We start from the raw sequence: 21,617 nt of genomic DNA on the forward strand, positions 1-21,617 counted from the left end.
GATTCTGAAGTGGACACTCCTCTGTCCGAGACACCTGCACTGAGGGGTCAGACAGTCTTGGTACCTCCGCCCGTGGTGGATTGGGATGCAGGGGCACCTTCCACACCAGTCACTGATGTGCCTGGGACATCATGTCGAAGGGGGCATGTAGTCGTGCAGCCGCGGGCAGTGCCAACACAGCGAGGACACCCGGTACTTGGGTCCCGCAGGGGTCAAGCCCAGCAACGCGGTCGCCGCGCGCAACAGCAGTATACTGAGTGGGAGCAAGACATGACTGCCAATTCTGAACGGCAGGGGGCAGCAATGGAGAACATCGCTGAGAGCATGGAGCGTGTGGCCCGATCTGTGCTCCCCCCTGCTAGGCAGGTGCTTCTTCAGCATCAGGTGGCACGGTCCACGGCCCGCTCGCTCAGGCTGGGCATGGCGGCCTCAGACAGGGCACGCCAGGCTGAAATGTCGTCTCTGCGTAAAGCAATTGCTGCTCACGCAGAGGCGCACATGGAGGCCCTGAGGGAGGAGTATGCTTCCCTCAAATCCACTCTGGGTGTCCTTCTGATGTCCCAGAGGCAGCGGGCAGAGGAGAGGTTTGCACAGCTTGAGCGTACCATCTCGGCTGAGCTACAGGCTTGCTGGGAGGTGCAGCGGTTGTCCAGCCAGGCTTTGCAGGAGGAACTCCATGTTACATGTGCTACCTTGCAAGAGGAAGCACGTGTATCACGTGAGGTTCTGCATGCAGACCTACGTCACATCGCCACACAGAACCAGGCTCACCCATCCGGCAGACTTGCTGCCGTCGAGGGGCAAGCTGCGGCTAGGCGTGGCCAGGCAACTGTGCCACGTCCTCCTTTCCAGGATGAGCCAGACTCGGACGACCATCGATCTCCCACATAGGTCGGGCTGTGCAGGCGTTGAGCCCATGGAGGTTTTTTTTTTGGCTCAGCATCATCGCATGTGAGTGTTGAGCAGCACCCTGTACCTCCCCCCTCCTGGGTGCCTCCCCCCCGGGTCGTATGTTGCCATTTTTGATTTTTCTTTTAGTTTAGTTAGTTAAGTTTCTGTTTGATAGTTAGTTTAATTAGGTAATGTAGGTTTTTCATGGTTAGTGTAATTAGTTAATATACTTTAAAATTGCTTGTCTATTGTGCTTTCATGTGACGGTGCGGTGCTTTGTGGCTTTTGAAAGCATCCACTGTCTGTTCCAGCTGGGCCCTTCAGGCTTGTCTTGTGTGTGTGTTTGCTGCTTGGGGTCCTTGACTCACATATGCCACTCCTGCTTCCCTTATCCATGGGCTCGTAAGGATGGTTCGGTGTAACAGCCTATTACTCAAGGGCTTTGGACTGTCATATCTGTGGCATGTCTGGTGTTGTGTAACTTGTGTTAACACCCCTAGTGGGGATGATTGCGGTGTTATTGACCACTGTTCTGCTTTTGCTAGATGGGGTGTTTCATGATTAATGTGTACATTCATTGCTATACATTGTGTAGTATGTTTCTTATCTTTACTGTACACGTGCCTGTTGCAATTCATGCCGTAGATAGTGTGTTCCACACTTTGGATGTGAAAGACGGACTGATGGTGTGATTTCTGATGTACGTCTCTGACATGGTCCAGTAATGAGATGCCTGAAGAGACACACACAGATGACTCTAAAGCATTAATCATGTGTTTCATGCCCTTTCTGCAGGGGGATGAGCCTCCAGACCACCTTTTCCAGCAGACATGGCCCATTGGACGTCTGTTTTCTGGACACGTTTGGTGGTGCCCACATGCACATGTGTGCGCAAGCAGAGGCACAGGGATTGCAGACATACATCCTAGAACTGCTGACGTGTTTCAAGGTACTCCAGGCAAGGTGAGCAGCACAGGGGGGCCACAACACAGCAAAGCTTCACCAGGCCAGTTGCACATGCATGCTTAGTAGCAGCACTGACGGTGAGCTTGGACGAATATTGGTGTTGAAGCGCACAATACAGCTCAGATGTGTTGGTGGACTGATGGCTAGTTGATTGTAAGGTTGTCTGGGGCACCTGCAGGGGCAGTGGCACATACCCTCCGGTCCACCATGGGCCATTGAGGCACTTGTATCACCCATGTAGCCTTCCGAGACATGGAAAGGAGCAGCTCACAGGGACATACAGCACGGGACAGACTCGGGTGCAGTGCATTTCATTTCCATGTACATTTTGAAACATGCACTGCCTACTTTGTTTCGGTCATGGTGGAACACAACTTTTTCTGAAGTCATACATTGCTATATGCGTCTGTCTGCTTACCCAGGGAACATTGCATGTTGTGTGAATCGTGACACATTGGTGTTCCATTTGCCACGCACCCACCGGTGCCTGGCTTACTGCATTGACTGTGTATGAACCATCACAGGGGTAATGTTACGTATGGGTACGAAGCATCCACACCAGATTGTCTGTTTGTAGAGTAGTTTGTTGCTATGGGGCATATTTGGTGGTGTGTTTGTGTGTTATGGGCACGCACAGATTACTAACTGTGGCTCTCTTTGCAGCATTGAAGTGCTCCCGTAACCGGACCTGAGAGTGCGCAGGCAGGAGACCAGCACTCAAAATCAGAGCTAAGTGTCTTGTTTTTTTTCTTTCAAACTGCTCTGCGTAGGCTTGCTGGGGGTGCACTAATGCATGGATGAATGTGTAATTCAATTTGGTATTTTTGTTTTGCCTAATCACCCCGAGTCCTATCCAATTCTAAACCCTGTATCCTCTACCCGGTGTTCTTGCTTCCCGTACCTATCCAACCAACGTTCCCTAACCCTCTTTCCCCGCTGGGGTTGCGGATGCCTGTGTAAGCCCCAAGATTGCAGGTACCAAAACCCTAGAGGGGGTGGTTGGTTCGTGCCACTCCTGCGCCTGGACTCCGGAAGGCCCTGACAATGATGTACAAGTTTGTTATGATTGTGTATGTGTTAATGCAAGTACTACATTTTAGTGCATTCCCTACTTTCACGTGTCATTCCTACTCCCCTCTCCTGCCCCTCATTCCAGTTATCCAGTATGCCAATGCCTGTCCTGACTGCATATCCCTGACCCTCCTTCCCCACCAGGGTCTCAGAGGCCTGTGTGAGTTTGACCTTGCATGCACCCAGGCCACGTTGGGGGTGGTTAGTTCATGCCACTCCTGCGCCTGTACAAGGGAGCTGTGACAGTACACATCCGTTCGTGGTGCATCATTCTATGTTATGTACCACACATGGTTCACATCCTGTTGTGACATTGTTTTACTGTGCTACCTTAGTTGTTACAGCATTGTGGTAGTACTTGGCCTTTGTGAGGTACTGCTACTTCAAGTCATCTACTGGAGGCTGTTCTGGTTCGTTTTTCTGCCTTGGATTTTGTGTTTTTGCAAATGAAGGTGGACTCTGAGGGTGCAAGCAACTTTTTACACACAAGGTGGGAGATGGTGATGAAGGGGAAGGGTGATCCTGTGGCCAGGTGAAATTGAGGGTTGAAGGTTCCATGACCCAGGTGCAGTTGTTCAGTGGGTCATGGTCATTTGTGAGGGAGGGGGGGTGTTTTGTTGTTGATAGTTGCCTTGCCCTGCAGTGTGATGGGAACCCTACCATTGTAATTGTGGTATCCTATGTATATGATGTGTTCTGCTGATCAATACCTGTTCATGTGTTGTGTTTACCTTTCAGGTGTGAGGGGATAGTTGTGGTTTGACATGCTGGGGTGCACACATGGTGAATGTTCACATGTGATGTGTAGAGGACACTGATGGTCACTTGATTGCACATGCATATGTTGAGTGCATGTCCTTACTGACCCACACACTCACACTATGATGCACTACATGTACAACCACCCTTCGATATCCACGTGTACACTCTGTTTGCCTTCTGCTGCCACTGTGTCCCTGCAGCACATGTTCTGTGACCAATTATGGATCCTGTACATGCCTAATTTGCTTTTTGATGTGGTTTGTCGCTTAGATGTGATGCTCAGGGTGTGCATCACACACAATGGCTGTTTACTGTGCTGTGCGCTGAGCAGTGTGTTACAGGAGTTGGACACAGCACACAGAAGCTGCAGTGTTGATTTTGCAATGCACAATGTGCATGTAGACACACATTCATTGTTATGTTACGGCTACAACTTTTGTAATGCATTTGGGAATTACTTATTTTGGGTGGGAGGTTGTTGGTCAGTCATTTCATCTGATTCCATGTCAGGCCTCATTGTCTGATGCCAATTTACATTTTTCACATTGCAATGTGTACCTTATTGCTACTGTGTTGGTGTATGGCTATTGCTTGCCATGTCATGTTGTGGTTTGGGAGGGTTTGAGTGACATAACAGTGATGGTCATGGCCTGTTTTGCAGGTGTGTGTGATTCACACTTTGCATGTCAGGGTCAGCCGCTTCTCGAAGCAACGAGCTGGGGGTAGATCTCTCTCCGCGGCAGGGGCCTCCCTCTGGAACAGCCTTCCTGCCTCCCTGAAACTTGAGGAGAACCATCTCCGGTTCCGGAAGCACCTCAAAACCTTCCTCTTTGCTTCTGCTTTCTCTCTCCCTCTCCCTTGCTAATTTCTTCACTGAAACTGCACTGAATCTGCAACTGGGCCACTCTCAACGACCTTGGTGCCTGGCCCAGCCACTCTCCACTTGCACTGCCTCCCTGGCAATCCCTAAACTGCGGGACTGTCTCTGTATCCCTACAGCCCCCCCTTCCCAGCACTTGTCTGCACTTACCTTTGCACTTGCCACCAGCTGGCCTATTTATTTATTTTTTATTCTACTTACTCTGTACTGCACTCCCCCCCTTCCCCTTGCACTTTTCCCTTCCCCCTACCCCTGCACTTGCGTGATCTAAATGACACCTGGCCTAGTAGGATCGTTGTCTGTCTTCCCTTGTTCCCCCCTCCCTGCCTCGTCGCGCCTTGAAACACTTGTGTATAGGCGCGTTACAAATGCCATATCATATCATATCATATATCATATGTGTGCCTTTTGGTCACACAGGATAGCTTGTGTTTAAGTAGCTAGGGATGGACACAATTTGGCACTTCCATGGCAACAATCTCAGGGTGGTAGGGTTGTGACAGTTGACTGTCTCTTTGTCATCATCGATTGTCACCTGGTATGTGCCAGGCCTGTGTGCACTCCGCAGGGGTGGGAGTTTAGGTGAAAAATGTGGCCACAAGCTGGGTCCGGCCTTCCTCGCCATGTGCCCTATCCCCTCCCATGGGCAGCGCCTGTGCCTGTGGTTGGGGATGTGGGGGCACCACCATGTCCACCGGTACGCCCTGCCGTTTTGCAACATTGGCCAGGACACATGCTGCCACAATGATCCTGCACACTACTGGGGGTGCATAGAGTAGCTGCCCGCCAGAGCGGTCAAGGAAGCGGAAGCGTGACTTGAGCACTCCGAATGTGCGCTCCACTATGGCCCTGGTTGCAATATGGGCCGCGTTGTATCTTACCTGGGGTGGTGTGGTGGGGTTCCGGAATGGCGTCATCATGTGGTTGCTCAGAGGGTAGGCACTGTCCCCTGAGGAGGTGAAAATGGTTGTGATTATTGGGGTTTGTGTATTTGTGTGTGTGTGTGTGTGACATGCATGCATGTGCAAGGGCATTTGTACTCACCTAGGAGCCATGTGTCGCCATGCTGCCCAGCTTCCAGGGCCTGGCTCAGGGTGGGCATTCTGTATATGAAACTGTCCTGGGTGGAGCCAGGGTAGTTTGCATAGACAGAGATGATGATTCCCTTTGCATCGCATACCACCTGTACATTGATGGAATGCCAGTGCTTGCGGTTTCGGTAGATGTGCTCAGTGGCCCTAGGTGGACGTAGGGCCACATGGGTGCAATCTATGGCACCAAGCACTTTGGGGAAGTGTGCCACCCTGTAAAAATCCAAGACAACTCCCTGCCTTTCTGCGGGTGTTATAGGCATATATATGTGCCTGCGGACTGAGGGGCGCGCTGTCATGATTGCCAAGACCTGGAGTAGACAGCGTGACTGCGTGGCCTGTGAGACCCTCCCCACTATGGCAGTAGTCCGCTGAAATGACCCGGTGGCCAAAAAATGCAGGACATTGAGCACCTTCTCCAAGGGGCTCAATGCTTGGGAGCAAAGGGTGGGCGATGTAAGGTCATCTTCCCACTCCCTGACCAGGTCTAGGATGATATGGGGTGGAAACCTATACCTTCCGTAGACCTGGTCATCGGGCATCCCAAAAAGGCTTGTCCGTGATGAGAAAATGCATGCCCTGGCTATTTTCCTCCTCCTGCGGTGTCCCACGATCAGTGCTGCGACAAATGGGGCATTCATCGTAGCTGTATATACGTGTTTGTTGTTTGCGCACACTTTTATACTGTGTGCAGGGACGCTTCCGGCTGCCTTCGTGTGGCGGACGCGTTTACGCCTGTGCGCGTCATTTGCCGTGCGCGGGTTTCCCGTATTCAAATCCATGAATACGGTTTGTTCGCGTGCGTGTGGGCGTTCCGTGTAGTTCCCTGCAGTACTTCCCCAGTTACGCCTTCTTTTTCACGCGTTGTTCCCCTTTCCGCGTGTTCCGCCCACTGTTCCGCCCACTTTTGTTGTGTGCGCTGCGCTATGTGTGCTTTTGCTGTACGCGTAGCGCACGCCGTTTGATGACGTGTGTGTTCGTGTGCGACATGCATGGATTTGGCGCACGACCAGCAGGAAACAAGCGCAGCGCCTTCCTTGAATCGCACGCGTGCACGTGCACTTGATTTCTCACGCTTGAGCCACCTTGCGCCTGCTTGCGCTGGGATTTTCGCCACACGTTTGTTCCATGAATCGACCCCCCAATGTCAAAGCATTCTTCCAGTTCCTTAAGATAATTATTTTACCAGTCGTTGCCCCTCTGAACAACCACTTCTTCTCACTCCGAGTGAGATCATCCAAAGACTCATCACGCCCCAATATGATCACACTAAAATCCAAGACCGGGAGACCAACACTCACTTTGTCACATATACGTCCAATCTCACCCCAGAACAGCCTCACCAGTCTACAATCCCATAGTAGATGTTCCAGTGTACCAATTTCACATGAACACCTCCAACATTCTGCACTCTCCGACATCCCTCTTTTATGCATTCTCTCAGGCGTCCAATAAATGCGATTTGAAATTTTAATCTGTCGCGATCTTTCCGTGAGTCCCAACGAGCACAACTTCAAGTTCATACACATGTTTTGCCACAAGCCCTCCGTGATATCCAATCCGATTCTCCTGCCCCACTCCTCTCTTAAAGAATAATTCCCTTGAAAACACGACAAAAACACTTTATACAGGCGACTGGCCAGACCTCCACCCGATCCCACCAAATCCCTTGCAAACAAATCCAACGCAATTTTCTTATCCAAATCCACCACACCAATTGCTCTTTTGAGCTTTACAAAGTCAGAAGCTCTAAAGTTTTCAATACCATATTGTTGCTGGAATTCCCTTGCGTTCATCCAACAACCATTTGTAAACAGGTCACCAACCCACCTCACCCCACCCAGAAACCAATCTGCCCAAAAAATCACCTTGCCATCTATCTTGATAGCAGGATTTAGCCACACCGAGGCACCAGGCTCCCTCAAAGCATCCACATCCAAATAACGACACAAACCCTTCCAGGCGCTCCTCAAGTCATCCATCAACAAATCGTGTCCACAACTCTATCTGGAGACGAGGTCAACACAGCTCTGGAAGTAAGAGGTCCATTGAAACTGGTTTCTGCCTCTACCCAAACATCCTGCAAATCCTCCAGAAAGGGAACCCAAAATTCAGAAAAGAAGGCTAGGTGATAAGCCCTGAAATTTGGCACCCCAAGACCACCCCTATGCAATGGCAATTGTAACTTCCGCAATTTCAATCTCGGGGGCTTCCTATCCCACAAGAACTCCTGCAACAACCTGTCCAAATCTCTCCAAAACGTATTAGGGAACATCAAAGGAACCATGCTCAAAACATAATTAATCCTCGGGGCAGATACCATTTTAAAGGCGTTCACCTTACCCCACATAGAAAGATTCAAAAGACTCCATCTCTCAAGATCCGTCCGCAAACCACTACACATGACCCGCGCATTTTCTTTAACCATGTCACCAATCCCCCGGAGTTAGCCAAACCCCCAAATACAGCAATCTATCTGGACACCACCTGAAGCCCAAATCCACCACAAACCTCCTATCAACAGAATGTGTCAAAGGCATAATCTCCGATTTCATCCAGTTAATTTTGTATCCAGAACAAAGATTAAACTCCACCATAACATCCATCAATGCCGGTATAGACTTCTTGAGATCACTAAGGACTAAAAGCATGTCATCCGCAAACAACCAAATCTTCTGCGTTATCCCCCAGCACAAGTGACCCACCAAATCTTCAGCCCTCCTGATGAACTCGGCCAGTGGTTCCAAAGCCAACACAAATAGAAGAGGCGACAGAGGGCATCCCTGCCTCGTACCCCTCTCCATTCTAATTCTCCCTGACCTCATACCATTGGTAACTAGCTCTGCAGTCGGCTCACTATATAACAGCCTGATCCAGGAAATAAACCTAACACCAAAACCCATCTTCTCCAACACCGCAAAGAGGAAGTCCCAATTCACCCTATCAAACGCCTTCTACGCATCCAAAGATAAAACTGCACTATCCCCTTCCTGACCACTTGCTTTCGAGACAATATTTAAAATCCTCCTGATGTTACTGGAGGTCTTCCTACCATTCACAAAACCAGATTGATCCACATGTATCACTGATGGAAGCAGACGCTCCAACCTGCAAGCCAACATTTTCGCCAGAATCTTATAATCAACATTAACAAGACTAAAGGGCCTATAACTGGAAGGCAGAGTTTCATCCCTCCCTCCTTTCAAGAAGACCGATATCAAAGTAGTCTCGGGAAGTAATCCTATGGTCAACGACTCCACATACACATCCAGCAACAATCGTAGAGCCGAATCTGGCAGGATCTTGTAAAACTCTCTTGTAAAACTCCGCCGGGAACCCATCCGGTCTTGGGGCCTTTCCAGCATTCAATTTACCAATCACCGTCCTAACCTCATCCAATGAAAAATCCTCCTCCAACAACATTGAATCATCCAGAGTAATCCTAGACAGGCCTACCTTTTCCAGAAATTCTGCACCTGCACCTGATATCCCAGATTCATTCTTATAAAGTTCCTCATAAAAGTCTTTGAAAATGTTGTTTATCACACCCGGATGATAGCTAATGCTGCCATCATGAGTCCTAACCGAAGGAATAGACCGCTCCGCCTCCCGCTTCCTCAACCTATAAGCCAACCACCTGTCGCATTTTTCACCCTTCTCAAAGTAGGCGCATTTTAAATAGAAGCTACTTCGATCATTACGCTCATCAATGAGCAAATTCAATTCTCTCCTCACCCTTTTAAGTTCACCCACCACCTCCCCATAAACAGGACCTACCATCACCCTCCTCGACAATTCGGTAAGTTTAGTCTCCAACAATGCCTCCCTTTCAACGCTCTTTTTCCGTAACCCTCTCGATACACCAATTAGATGGCCGCGTATCGTACATTTCAAAGCTTCCCAGACAACACTGGGGCGCATCACGCCATCATCTCCACAAAACATTCCACTTCCTTCCTCAATGCCTCCAACACATCATCCTTTTGCAGCAATGAAACATTCATCCTCCAAAATGTATGAACATTTAGCGCATATCGCAGCCGTAACTGCAAAACCACATGCGCATGATCCGTTAAGAGTATGCTACCTATTTCACTTGTTTCACAACACTCCGTCATCCGACCAGCAGTCAAAAACACATCTATTCTCGAATATACTGAATGTGCACCGGAGTAAAAACTATACTCCCTGGTCAAGGGATGTTCCAGTCTCCAACAATCTTGTAAATTATGTTCCCACATCAAATCCGCCAATGCCAAATGTTGCCTGTCTGCACCACCCCTAGAATGACTTCCACTCCTATCCACTGACTCATCCAAAACAATATTAAAATCTCCTCCCAACACAACATTCCTAGATCCCAAATCCTGCAATATTTGCGCCACCTTTCTGAAGAAGGAACCATCATCCACTGAGGGCGCATAGATATTACACAAGGACACCTCAAGCCCCTGCACATCAAGCAGCAGAGCAATTATTCTCCCCTCGTTATCAGACATTTCCTTCAGAACCCTGACCGGGATGTTTTTCCTGAATAAAACTACCACACCCCTCGATCTGGTATTAAATGAGGCACCATAGACTTTCCCCACCCAACCTTTCTTCAATTTCTCAATTTCATCCTTTGCTAAATGAGTCTCCTGCAGGAGACACACATCACCCTTGAGATCATCCAAGAAGATCAAGATTTTCATTCTCTTCTTGACATTGTTCAAACCATTAACGTTCCAAGACACCAACCTCAACTTCTCACCCACCATATTCACTGTATGATTCCCCCACCTGACAACACAAGCTACCAAAATCAACGGAAGAGAACAAGGAAAAATACACACACCCCCACCCAGAGCACCCAACCCACCCTCTCTGAAACAGATGCAGTCTGCTAGAAGCAACCACAAACCCAAGCAGTAATACACAAAACACATACTAAATTCCCTAAGTCCCGACGCCCTCCCCATCAAACATGAACTCAAGCTACACCCTTAAAACACAAACCCCAGTACATCCCACCCAGCACAACCACAAAGCAACAAAACACCACAAATTACACAATTGAAATAATTGAAACCTCAGCTCACTCGGCCCATACACCTTTATATAGTGAGCCATCAAACAACATTCTAGTTATTCAAACCCAAATGTACTGACTATTCTATTCAGCTCAACTGAAGTACAGCCCCACCCCAGCACCCATCAGCTCCCCCCTTTCCCCAGATACTGCACATCATAGGATAAAGAATTCCCATATCACCCCTGTGGGTCCCGAGTCCGGATCAATAAGCAAACCAACACTGGTAGTGAATGGGCAACTAACCTGCACACACAAAATTGCAACCAACAAACAATCCTCCACTATCCACACACTGGAAAGTCGATCTGCTGACCCTAAGGAAGAACAACGGATCACCAAGGACCCACCAACACTAACAAACCAACAAGGACGCACGCAAGCACGCAAATGGCAATTCATGAGCTCCAAAAACCAAGAAATACATGCAGGATTCAAAAAACACCCAGGGCTCAAGCTCCTGCCCATACAACAGAAACAGAAACACTCCACGCCCTCCACTTTCACAAAAATTCATCAATTTACCACATGCTAGAGGCCTGTAGTCAATACAGGTTACAGTACATCAGTGGAGTAAGGTTAACAAAAGATGTTTCCCTAACATTCGCATGGCCCCATGTAGCTTCACCTTACTTCAGGTGGAATCTGGATTATCAGCATCAAATCAGTAAACCGTCTTCTGGGATCACTTACCTACATAAGAATTAAAAGTCTCCATGTAACAAATAGGGAAGCATCTTCTTGGATCAACACCCTTTCATATCTCTCAGTGATGCAGGGTCCCTATGCCTCTTCTAAAGCAACTTGATTCTTCTCTTCTTAATCTTTGCTTCAAGTGGCGCAATGCAGACGCGCGGAACCACAAGTTAAGAGTTTTGCAATGCATTTTCTCTTAAACAACTCTCAATATTATATATTGGCTTCTGGTCTCTCTGCCTCCCAGCAGACTTAAGGTCCCAGTTTACTCTTTTCATCCTGCATGACTCTCAAGCAAAATTGTTTCATCTGGATTTCTGACTTTCAATAATTGTCTTTTAATTTAGATGTGTCTGTATATTATTCACTCTGTAAGTTGGTCTAGTGGTTCATACACTGTATTCTGCTACCTTTACTGCTATTGTTCTGGGCCCTTAGCTTACAACTGAGTCCCTTGAAAAATTAGATCCAGGTGTCACAGTCTCTACCATACACATATACCCTGCATGTAAAGTATAGCTGAGTCCTCAACTGTAGACCTTCCCTCCCATGGCATGGGGCCCCATAGCATACAACTGAGTGCAATGTAAGAGTAGGTCCAGCTGTCACTTAGTCTCTTCCATGTCTATACAACCCGCGACCCTTCTCTATCCACTGTTCATCTTCCAATGAATTTACACTACACATCTCTGCTTGTCCTGAACAGTTCTAAACAGGTCTGAACAGTTCTTTAAGCTACTATTCCTGCTGAATGCACTGGTATGCTGCTTTCTCTCTTCTCTGACTATGGGCCTCTTTACGAGTATGGAGGTAGCCATGCCCTTAATACCGGGTTCCTCCAATGAGGACTAACCGGCTATTCCAACCATGGAGGACTCATCCTCATTGGAAAACCCATCCCCATTCCCATTTGAGCCCCCATAGGGTTGAATGGGAATGGGGGGGAGCTAATAACGGGCCCGTTAATGCTACTTGCAAAGCTATGATGCCATAACTGATGGTAGGAGGTACTATACAAATACAAGATAACATATCATAACATTGAAGTTATGATCTCTCTCCAATAGCCTACTTAACTCTTTTCTCCAATTCCTGGTTCAGTTAATACTGTATCTATCTGTACCGTCCTTGTATTCAAAACCATATACCATATACAGATGGGAGATTGAGATACTGATCCTGTGAAAATTCATATAAAACTAACAAAAAACATACCCAACTCAAGAGAGAACAAACATTGTACAATATGTGAGTAGATGAATCATTGTTTCAAAACCAAATATAATTTTGCTGGATTGACACAATGGTTGGTTATTTCTTTGTGTTTCGGATATATAGTGGGCAGAATCAGCACATGCAATGTCCTTTCAGATTATCAGTAAAGTCTGCATCTCAGCAAACTCTTATCTAGACCATGGTTTAGGTGAACATGAAACATTGAAAATAACATTTAAGAAAGGTACTTACTGATTTCTTTTGGTTTAGTCTTCAGTGTAGCTGAAAAGAGAAAATGCGAAAGTGAGTCATCCATGCAAAATAAACAAACATCCGAACTCTACATGTATTTACTCTGTAAATATCACACGTAGACACATGGGAATTCCTTTCATGTTTAGTTTGCTGCCAATACAAAATGTGTAGTCTGCTCAAATTGGGAAATGCAACATTAAGGCCAATTCTATTAATAAACACTAAGCATAGAATAAAACCAACATTGTTGAATCCTTAACTTATCCATTTGTCTTTATAATGCGGTAGATATTTTTATCAATGAACTTTGTCAGGTTTGGACAAGGTACTTTTCCAGTAAGCAAGGCATTTATATTTGAATAAGATGAATACACACTTTTTAAGGGATTGCACTTGCACGATCTGAATGACACAGGGCCTAACAAGATCGTTGTTTTGTTCTCCCTTTGTTTTCCCCTCCTTGTCTTGTCGTGCCTAGAAACACTTGTGTAGAGGTGCATTATAAATGTCATATCATATCATATCATATCATAACATATGAGCATTCAATAAGCTGAACACCTAGTGATAGGGAAGTGGCCATAGTTGTAATGGTATGAACAAATCAGAAATCAAATATTGGAATCAACTTAATGAGTCTAATACTCATATGCAATTATGAAATTATCCATTTTAGGAGACACAGAACACGATCAAAACCCTTTTAGACTAAGCAGAGGAGCAGCATTGCTTTAACCATCAAGCTAAAGTATCTTTTACAGCTGAAATGCCTGTGTTACTATTGTTTTATTTTCTGCCACAGACACATATGGATCCACAAAGTCCCCCTGGAGGTAGGACAGTTGTAACCACTAACAGGATTGTCTAGCCCATAGATATATATATTGAAAAAATCCTAAAACCAATAATTCAGGCAACAACAACAGATATGAAAGGCACTACAGGTTTTGTCAATATATTTCATATGATTCAACTTAGTTATGAGAATATTTTGTTCATGACAAATGTGAAAAATCTGTATATGTCTATAGGATAAGGATTCTTTTGTTTAATGCCTCTTTTACATTCTGATTGGAATGACAATAACAACAACATTCATGGAACACTGAATACATTATTCAAGAAGCAATAGTTAAAATTGGAGAAATCATTGACTAAGTTACTCGGCCTGTTGTTTAGAGTGCCCACCTTATGTCTCTGTAGCCAAAGTGGGTGGAGGTGGTGCACCAAAACCTTGAGAAAACTATCTTTGAATTTGGAAAAAGACTGTGCGTATTGACTTTCAACTGCTTCTTTGAATTTAGCATGTGAATGTTTGTTATTGTTTGGTGTGAAATTTATTATGACAATGGGACTGGGAGTCTATGTTTTTGTGAGACAAATAATTAAGAAGTACACAAATTTGAAGCCATCTGGAGCAGATGCTCTTAGAAATGTAGCTCTTAAAATGTCTCCAGATATTTGGGAGAATGTTGGGAATTCAATGTTCATGGCTATTTAACATGTGTATAATTCCACCAACCTGCACACATTTTCATAATAATTCTGTATTTCACAAATGTACCTTGAATTGATCCTCATAACTAACATTTACTAACCATGTTGAATGCATCATTTTACAGGAGTTGCTCAGGGAATTGAATTAAATCATCTTCTGAACCTCATTTCAAGCAGAATTTTGAAAAGGCCAAGGTACCTCACTAACCATTTTAGCATTAGTGGCGCTTGAATAGAAGATGATTAATGTCATTCAGGGTTCCCTTCATGTTGCCTTTATTGAGTATTTCTCCACCTTCTACGAGGAATACTTTCGAAATGATTCGACAATTGTTAGAAAACACCAGGGATCTTACACTTGATCACTGCATTGCACCAGGGTGCCTTTATAAGAGTAATGATGGATAATTGGAGAGGAGGAACACAGAACATATCCACCTGTATAAGAGTTTAGCTTTTCCATCTAATCTGGATAACACTCATAATAAATGTCCAGGTTATGAGGATGACATTTTGATACTAGATCAAGCTCCATACAGTGCCTGTGAGCATGTTTTGTTGTATCGATTTTTATCAGCTGAATTGGCCACATTTTGAAATACATTGACAATGGTGTGGCCGGAGTCTATCTTCCATTGTAGTGGTGAGCAGCCTTTTAAATGCTTGTTATCAATTTACCACAGGACACCGTCACCTTCCTCTGATGGCCTTGGACCACAGCACACTGTAAGTGGGAGGAGAATGAGATGGAGGTGTCCCTTCAAGCGCAAAGGCTTCAGACACATGTCACTCTTGTTATCAATGGTGTCTGTGAGTTGTAAGCCTACCAGGTGAATATGTGATAGACTATGAACCAGGGTTCAAAACTGATCTTAGGCTCATCAACTGAGTGACTCTCTCCCTCAAGAAGTGGGCGACCCCCACGATTCGAGCTGCTCCTCTCTTGTTGTTTTTAATGTGGTCAGTATATTACATATTACATTGTACACCTATGACATGTATTTAGTATTCATTTATTATTTTCATTTCAATTATCCTGATGTTTTGCATGTGCTTATATATGCTGACTTTTGGAGTGATGGAAATAAGTACTAGAAATATGGCCCAGAAAATGCAAGCAAAATTATATGTTTATTATTTATTAGATGTATTTATTCCTTAACACCTCACAATTCTCCCATGCCCTCTGAGTACTAAGATGTTGTAAATCAGCTTAATGCAGCATCGCATCGTGTTGAGAAATATTAAATGTAATCAGTATTTCGTTTGTAATACCTTCTATTCACTTTTTTTTATTATTATAATGAAACACACAACACAGTTCTCCTCGGGTCTGATAGGGTCATATTTTGTCTCACATTGCGTGTTGAAAATGTAAAATATGCCAAAACTGCATGTCAATCCTACGGCATGAATAATCTCTTTAAAAGCTATGTAAATAATACATTTTCAGGAAGATATGATGCCACATGAAGCTGACAAGCAATATTAAAGTATATCTATTGGTTTGCGATATTGGCTCTGAAGAAGCACAAACAAGTTGCAAAACACGTGTAGACCACTTGTTTTTGTATTCCATTTGTGAATAAGAAAACAAACGGTTTTCCTTAGAAATGGAACATTCCATTCTAGTCAAAACATATTAAGAAATGTTATGGTTACTTTTATTTTGTTGTTTCTGACAAAGAATTAATTTAGAAACGTACATTACTCAGAGCACTAATGCAAATGTATTCGTGTTAAGGAATCCTTTGACTTAACGCAGCAAGGCAAAATGTTGTCATTTTCTAACTGCAGCCTTATGATAAACAACTATTACTGTAGTTTATTTTCTACAAAAAAACATAATATTTTGCTTGCAGAGATCCTCCAGTTTTCCCCTTACAAATGTTAACTACTAAGCTTGTTATTTTAAGGTATTCTCTCGTACAATTTGAATATATGGGACATGGTGTACTGGAATGTACTATATACAAAACAAACAGAGATAATTTACCGTACACTACTCGATGTACCCCTACTCCACCACCTTATTTTAAAGTGCTATTCATCACAAGTTTAACCTGCCTTCCCCTTTATGACCTCCAATCCCCCAGACCTTGACCCCTGACAGCAAAAGGATCAGATTTCAAAAGATTCAGGGTATGGGCATCTGTAAGTGGACCGAGGGATATCAAGCACTCTGCGGGAGGTGAACATCTCTTAATGAGTATTGAGACCTCACTCCACAGCCTCTACAGCCCAACATTCAGAATCCCCAGAAAAGTATGAAATAGAAAAAGCATCACACGTTTCAATAAAGATCTCACAAAAAAGAAACACCATTCTGATTATTATTATTATTATTTTGGCATTGGTGTCAGGCAGTTCCATACCTGTGCTACTTGTTCCCTTTACAGATTAATTTACCTGTATAGGGAATTTTTGTATAGATAGAATATCATGAGCTAATAAGTCCATAACCACTCGGATACCCAAGTAATCCCTGAACCAAGCGTACATAAGTGTAAATCTATATACATTATGCAACTAGTACTTTTATTCTATTTTATTGTTGTTTGTATTTTAATTGCTTGACGTTAGCACCAATTTTTCTTTTTTTAATAAAGGCCCATTAAAAAAGGCATTGTTGGAGGTGGGAGATCACTCAGCTCTTACGCTGGCTTTTTTTCTTGCATGGCGATGAATCCAGAGTGGTGTAGAAGAGCATCAACCTATCGCCATATGTCACATTGCACTCTGCTATTAGGTACCAAGACTCTGATTACCTTGACCATCTCCACTCAATTGATGTTCGGCCTAAATATTTCACAGAGTTCCGCCCACAGGACTTATATGTCAGTGTTATTTAATTCATTAAATACCTTAGAAAATATTGGGCCTTGGTTACATTTATCTGTACAAAGTGTAAACATTAGAATGTTGTTAAAAGCTTATGCCACCTTATGATACATTGTAGAGTCCTACTCAGCACATTTTAGCAATTTTGGGGAATGTGGCCTTGATGTGAATGACACAAATGAGTCTGAGATTGGTTTGTGCACAGGTCTGCTGAAGGGAAATTAGGTCAAGCCGATTGTGGCAGGAATTATTTTCTGAGAATACATTGAAAAGCAAAAGTAACGGCTGATGACATCTTGAACAAGGAGATATTTTGGTTCTGAGGTGATTATTGTGTTGATGAACTACAATGGATATGAATTCAATGCTATGAATGATTTTATAATATAATGTGATACGCTAAAGTTGGTATTCCCAACATTTGTAGAGCTGCCTGTTTAGTAACCTTTTATTTTTAGTCACATTAACTTATTTTTTTTTTAAATCCCACTGAATTGAACTGGATGCAGCAGATCACATTGGATATTGTGCAGTATATATTTTATTTTCCAGTAAATTTTATTAAATTTTTTAATTGTATTATATATTTAAAAATGTTCAGAATTGGGTTTATTTTGCGGAATGTTTTTCATTGTGTCGTATATGCCAATGTGCTTGAGTGCTTGACTGAATAGGGTGCTTGTGTGCATGTGTGTGTGTCTTTGTGTGTATGTATATTGGGATTTGTAGATAAGGTCTGCAAGAAGGTCTATGTATCATGTAGCTATAGGAACAGCCTCTAAATTGAACTTTCTCTGTTCACTATTTCAAGATTGCAATTAATATTATCACCCTGACATAGCCTCCATCCGAGACTTTGTAAATTCAGCAATAATCATCTTATTCTCAATGCTTTTCTTGAGCTCAAGGATGCCAGAATAATTGTTTAAATCCCTTTGCATAGTACACTGGCCCTTCTACTGTCTTGACCCTGTTTCCTCAACCACAAATTGAAGCTGTATTCTATCACTCATTTTACTCAGCACCTAGATATTTATTTTCTTTTTCTGAGATTGGGCTGTTATTGTGGTTGCTATAATGCATAAATATGGAATAACTGCCTTTCTGTTAATTTCTGTTGTATTGTGGGCTTTCAGATGTTTTGGATTACAACTCCCATGATCCTTGACCACTGATGCTAGATAAAACATGTCCCATATTTTTCAGAATCTTGGGTAACTAAAATGGCATGATTTTTAGGCATGGATATAAAAACCTGCATGTGTATAACAGTAATGCATGAAGCAAGTTGTAGGTGCAGTCATAGGACCTATAGGCAAGACATTTTAGCTTTACTTTAACCCTTACTGGTAAAGCATAATGTATGTGATAAACCAGGGGTATATAGTTTGAGAAGACTATACCTTTACTAGCAAGACACAAAAAAACAAGAAAAACTATACAAAGTGTCGGCCAAAGACACTACTATACAATATCTGTTTCTCAATGTGAGGTGTAGATATGTGCGAACCCCATTAATTCTGCTACTTGGTATTCTGTTCTGTATACAATTACAATGTTTTACACTGAATGGCCAATCTGCATGAAGTAATGCCTTTTGGGAAACCTCTTCCTTGTGTAAATAATCCACACTGTTGGGACTTCATTGTAATCGTCTGTACTTCTGCAACCATGGTACAGCTTGCATTGTGAACTGTGAACCCTCTCTTGTCTTTGCTTACTTTGTTCACAGTGTTTTCTGCTTATGCCTATGTTTAAAATATTTTTTAAAAAGTGTCAGCAATATGTAAAAACTGACCTACATTAACTATACTGTCTAGTTGTACTTCACACAGCAGTGCATTACATGGCAGTAATTAGAATGCTGCCGGTTTGCCATATATTTAAATAAACCTGCATTTGAATGAGTTGCAATTGAATCGAATTTTGACAGGCAGGACCTCTCCCTGTTTACACCCTCTTGGCGAAACAGCACCACACATTGCATAACCATTCAGGGTCAGGTCTAAACTGATATTGGAAATATTCATGCAGTTTTATTGTGTGGCGCCAAAGTTATAAGCCATCCAAAAACTGCTTCTCACCAACCCTGTAATGCAGAAATATACATGGATGTCCCCGAAGATCTAAGATGTCCGCGAACATCACAGAAAGGTCCCCGATCATCTGAGATGTTAGAAGACATCGGAGAAGAAAAAACACCTGATTTCTGGCGTTTTATGGCCATATCCCATCCCATCCTCATCACCCCTCACCGCCACAGAGATAGTTTAATTTGTTTGACAAGTTCAATGTTGTACTTTCTAATATATTTTTACTGCAATGTCAGCATACTATGGGCGCTGTCCTCAAATCCAACATGCCGTCTGTTTCAAAGGTTTTGATGCACGTCATGTTATTAACCGACCAATCAGTGGGCGTCTATGATGTCTGCGAATGTCACACTGCTCTTTGATTGGTCCAGATACGTCCCCCGACTCTGTATCAGGAAATGAGTCCATGGATCATACCCAGACAACACAATTTATTTTTACCTACTTTTTGGCCACTTAAAAAAACTCCTGGATGGATTTAGACCCAATTAACGAAAAGCATGCTTTTGGGACCAAGCCGCTGCTCCTGGCTCAAAGTTGGTGAAAACACGTCCTGCGGTTTGGGCTGTAAACGAAAGCAAAGCAATGTTTTCATTGTGTCTATGAGGATTTCCGCAAATTTTGGGACACCCCCTATAACTTTGGCCCCCTTGGATGAAACTGCATCCAACTTCACAAAATCATTCTGAGGGGGCCATATACTTTTTCTGCAATGTTTGTAGAGCATTCGTCTGGAGGGGAAAAGTAATAATCTACCCGAAAAGTGCTCTTTCTATGAGTTGAGCAACTTAACCATAACTATCCTGTGAGGAAAGGGACAGTAGGGTGCTCAAATGTACAAAAGATAGATGTACTGTGATTTTATTGCTGAAATAACAGTGACGTACAATTACAAAGTGCAATAAATATTGCAAGAAAAAATATCGACATACCTTTTACATTGCCCATTGTAAAAATAACTTTTTTCAGGGGACCCCCCTGAACGCCCCCTTACCTCTCCTACTCCTAAACTCTTCTTGTCTCCCTCCCCTTTTCCCAATTTTAACCTAAATCGTTTTTTTTTACAGCTAAAACTCACCGCTATAATTGTACTTTCTAACCTTTACTTCGATATTTGTTCTGCTCGTCTGTATTTTCTATCCACTCTATTAATTCTAGCAACATTTTTTCATCTTTGTAAATTCAGTCATTATTATTTCCTGCAATATTATCATTGTATACTGTAAGGATATTTGGCGTGTTACAGCACAGAGTACAGCACTACTACACAGGTAGCAAACAGCACAGAGTGCAGCACTACTGCACAGGTAGCAATTTTTTTTTTTGCAGCACCACCACAAGGGTGCGGTGCATTGCTATATGTGTTACCAGATTAACAAGGAAAGACAGGCTATTCAGTCAAAAACGATTTTAACATATAAGATGCAAATCTATTTTTACAGTTAAAAGCACACGTGCACATTCAAAAATGCACACTATTTTTCACCTGAAATGCCTATGGTGCGAGAGACACATTTGAAAATAATAACTAACATTACTCATAACTAACCTGACTAATGAAACTAAAGTTAACATAATCCACTAATAAAAATGTGTCTCTACTGCAGAATTAGGCCTATTCTGAAAGTGAACTTTTAAACGCACATCCATTTTTTTTTTCTCTGCTGCCCTGTCCACATAATTACAGAAAGCAAAAGAGCTCGAAAGAACAGGAAATCAGTTGGTTACAAAGTATTACTATAAAAATGAGCCATTGTGTAGAGAAGGAGGAGGTGGCATGATTGATTCTGATTGGAGCAGCGTCATAGCAAGTATCATGCTAGAGGGAGTGATCAGAGTTTTGCTGGGGGAAGTTTGAGGAGAGAGAAGGGAGTCAAGATTTGGCAGAGCTGGGAGAAGGACCTTTTTCCTGGTTGGAGCATTCCTATCTGCAAAAGCTGAGAATTCCAGGCAATGACCCCGGTTTGAGAAGGAAAGGCGCTCCTTTTCACTGGGGTTAATCTTCAAGGGAGCCACATTCAGAAAGAGAACAGCTAAAGAAAACTTGACTGAACAGATAAGGTAATTACATAAGTGTGGGAGCTGTGTGTGTACGAGAATGTTCAGTCAGAGTAGGAAAGGAGATTCCGGAGCCTTAATCACACGTTAATGTTGCAAATTGTGTTCTCTTCTCCGCCATTTTTTTTTTCAGTGTATCACAGACAATGCTGTTACTGTGCTATTTTATTTATTTCTGTAAAGAGAGAGATCGTGTTTAAATGCAACTTTTATAATACAGAAAAATATTT

The 21,617-nt window shown here is 43.5% G+C and overlaps 1 protein-coding gene across 50 annotated transcripts in view; it reads right to left on the reverse strand.

Moving 5' to 3' along the window:
* TRDN (triadin) overlaps positions 1-21,617 on the reverse strand; it is a 1,596,486-nt gene that overhangs the window by 591,558 nt on the left and 983,311 nt on the right. For all 50 annotated transcript variants that reach the window (XM_069607588.1, XM_069607568.1, XM_069607599.1 and 47 more), the window contains one exon: positions 12,896-12,925. In XM_069607588.1, the coding sequence (XP_069463689.1) occupies positions 12,896-12,925 (30 nt within the window). The remainder of the gene's footprint in view (positions 1-12,895; positions 12,926-21,617) is intronic.

Source organism: Ambystoma mexicanum, chromosome 4q (assembly GCF_040938575.1).
Source record: "Ambystoma mexicanum isolate Mex_15411 chromosome 4q, UKY_AmexF1_1, whole genome shotgun sequence".
Lineage (NCBI taxonomy): Eukaryota > Metazoa > Chordata > Amphibia > Caudata > Ambystomatidae > Ambystoma > Ambystoma mexicanum.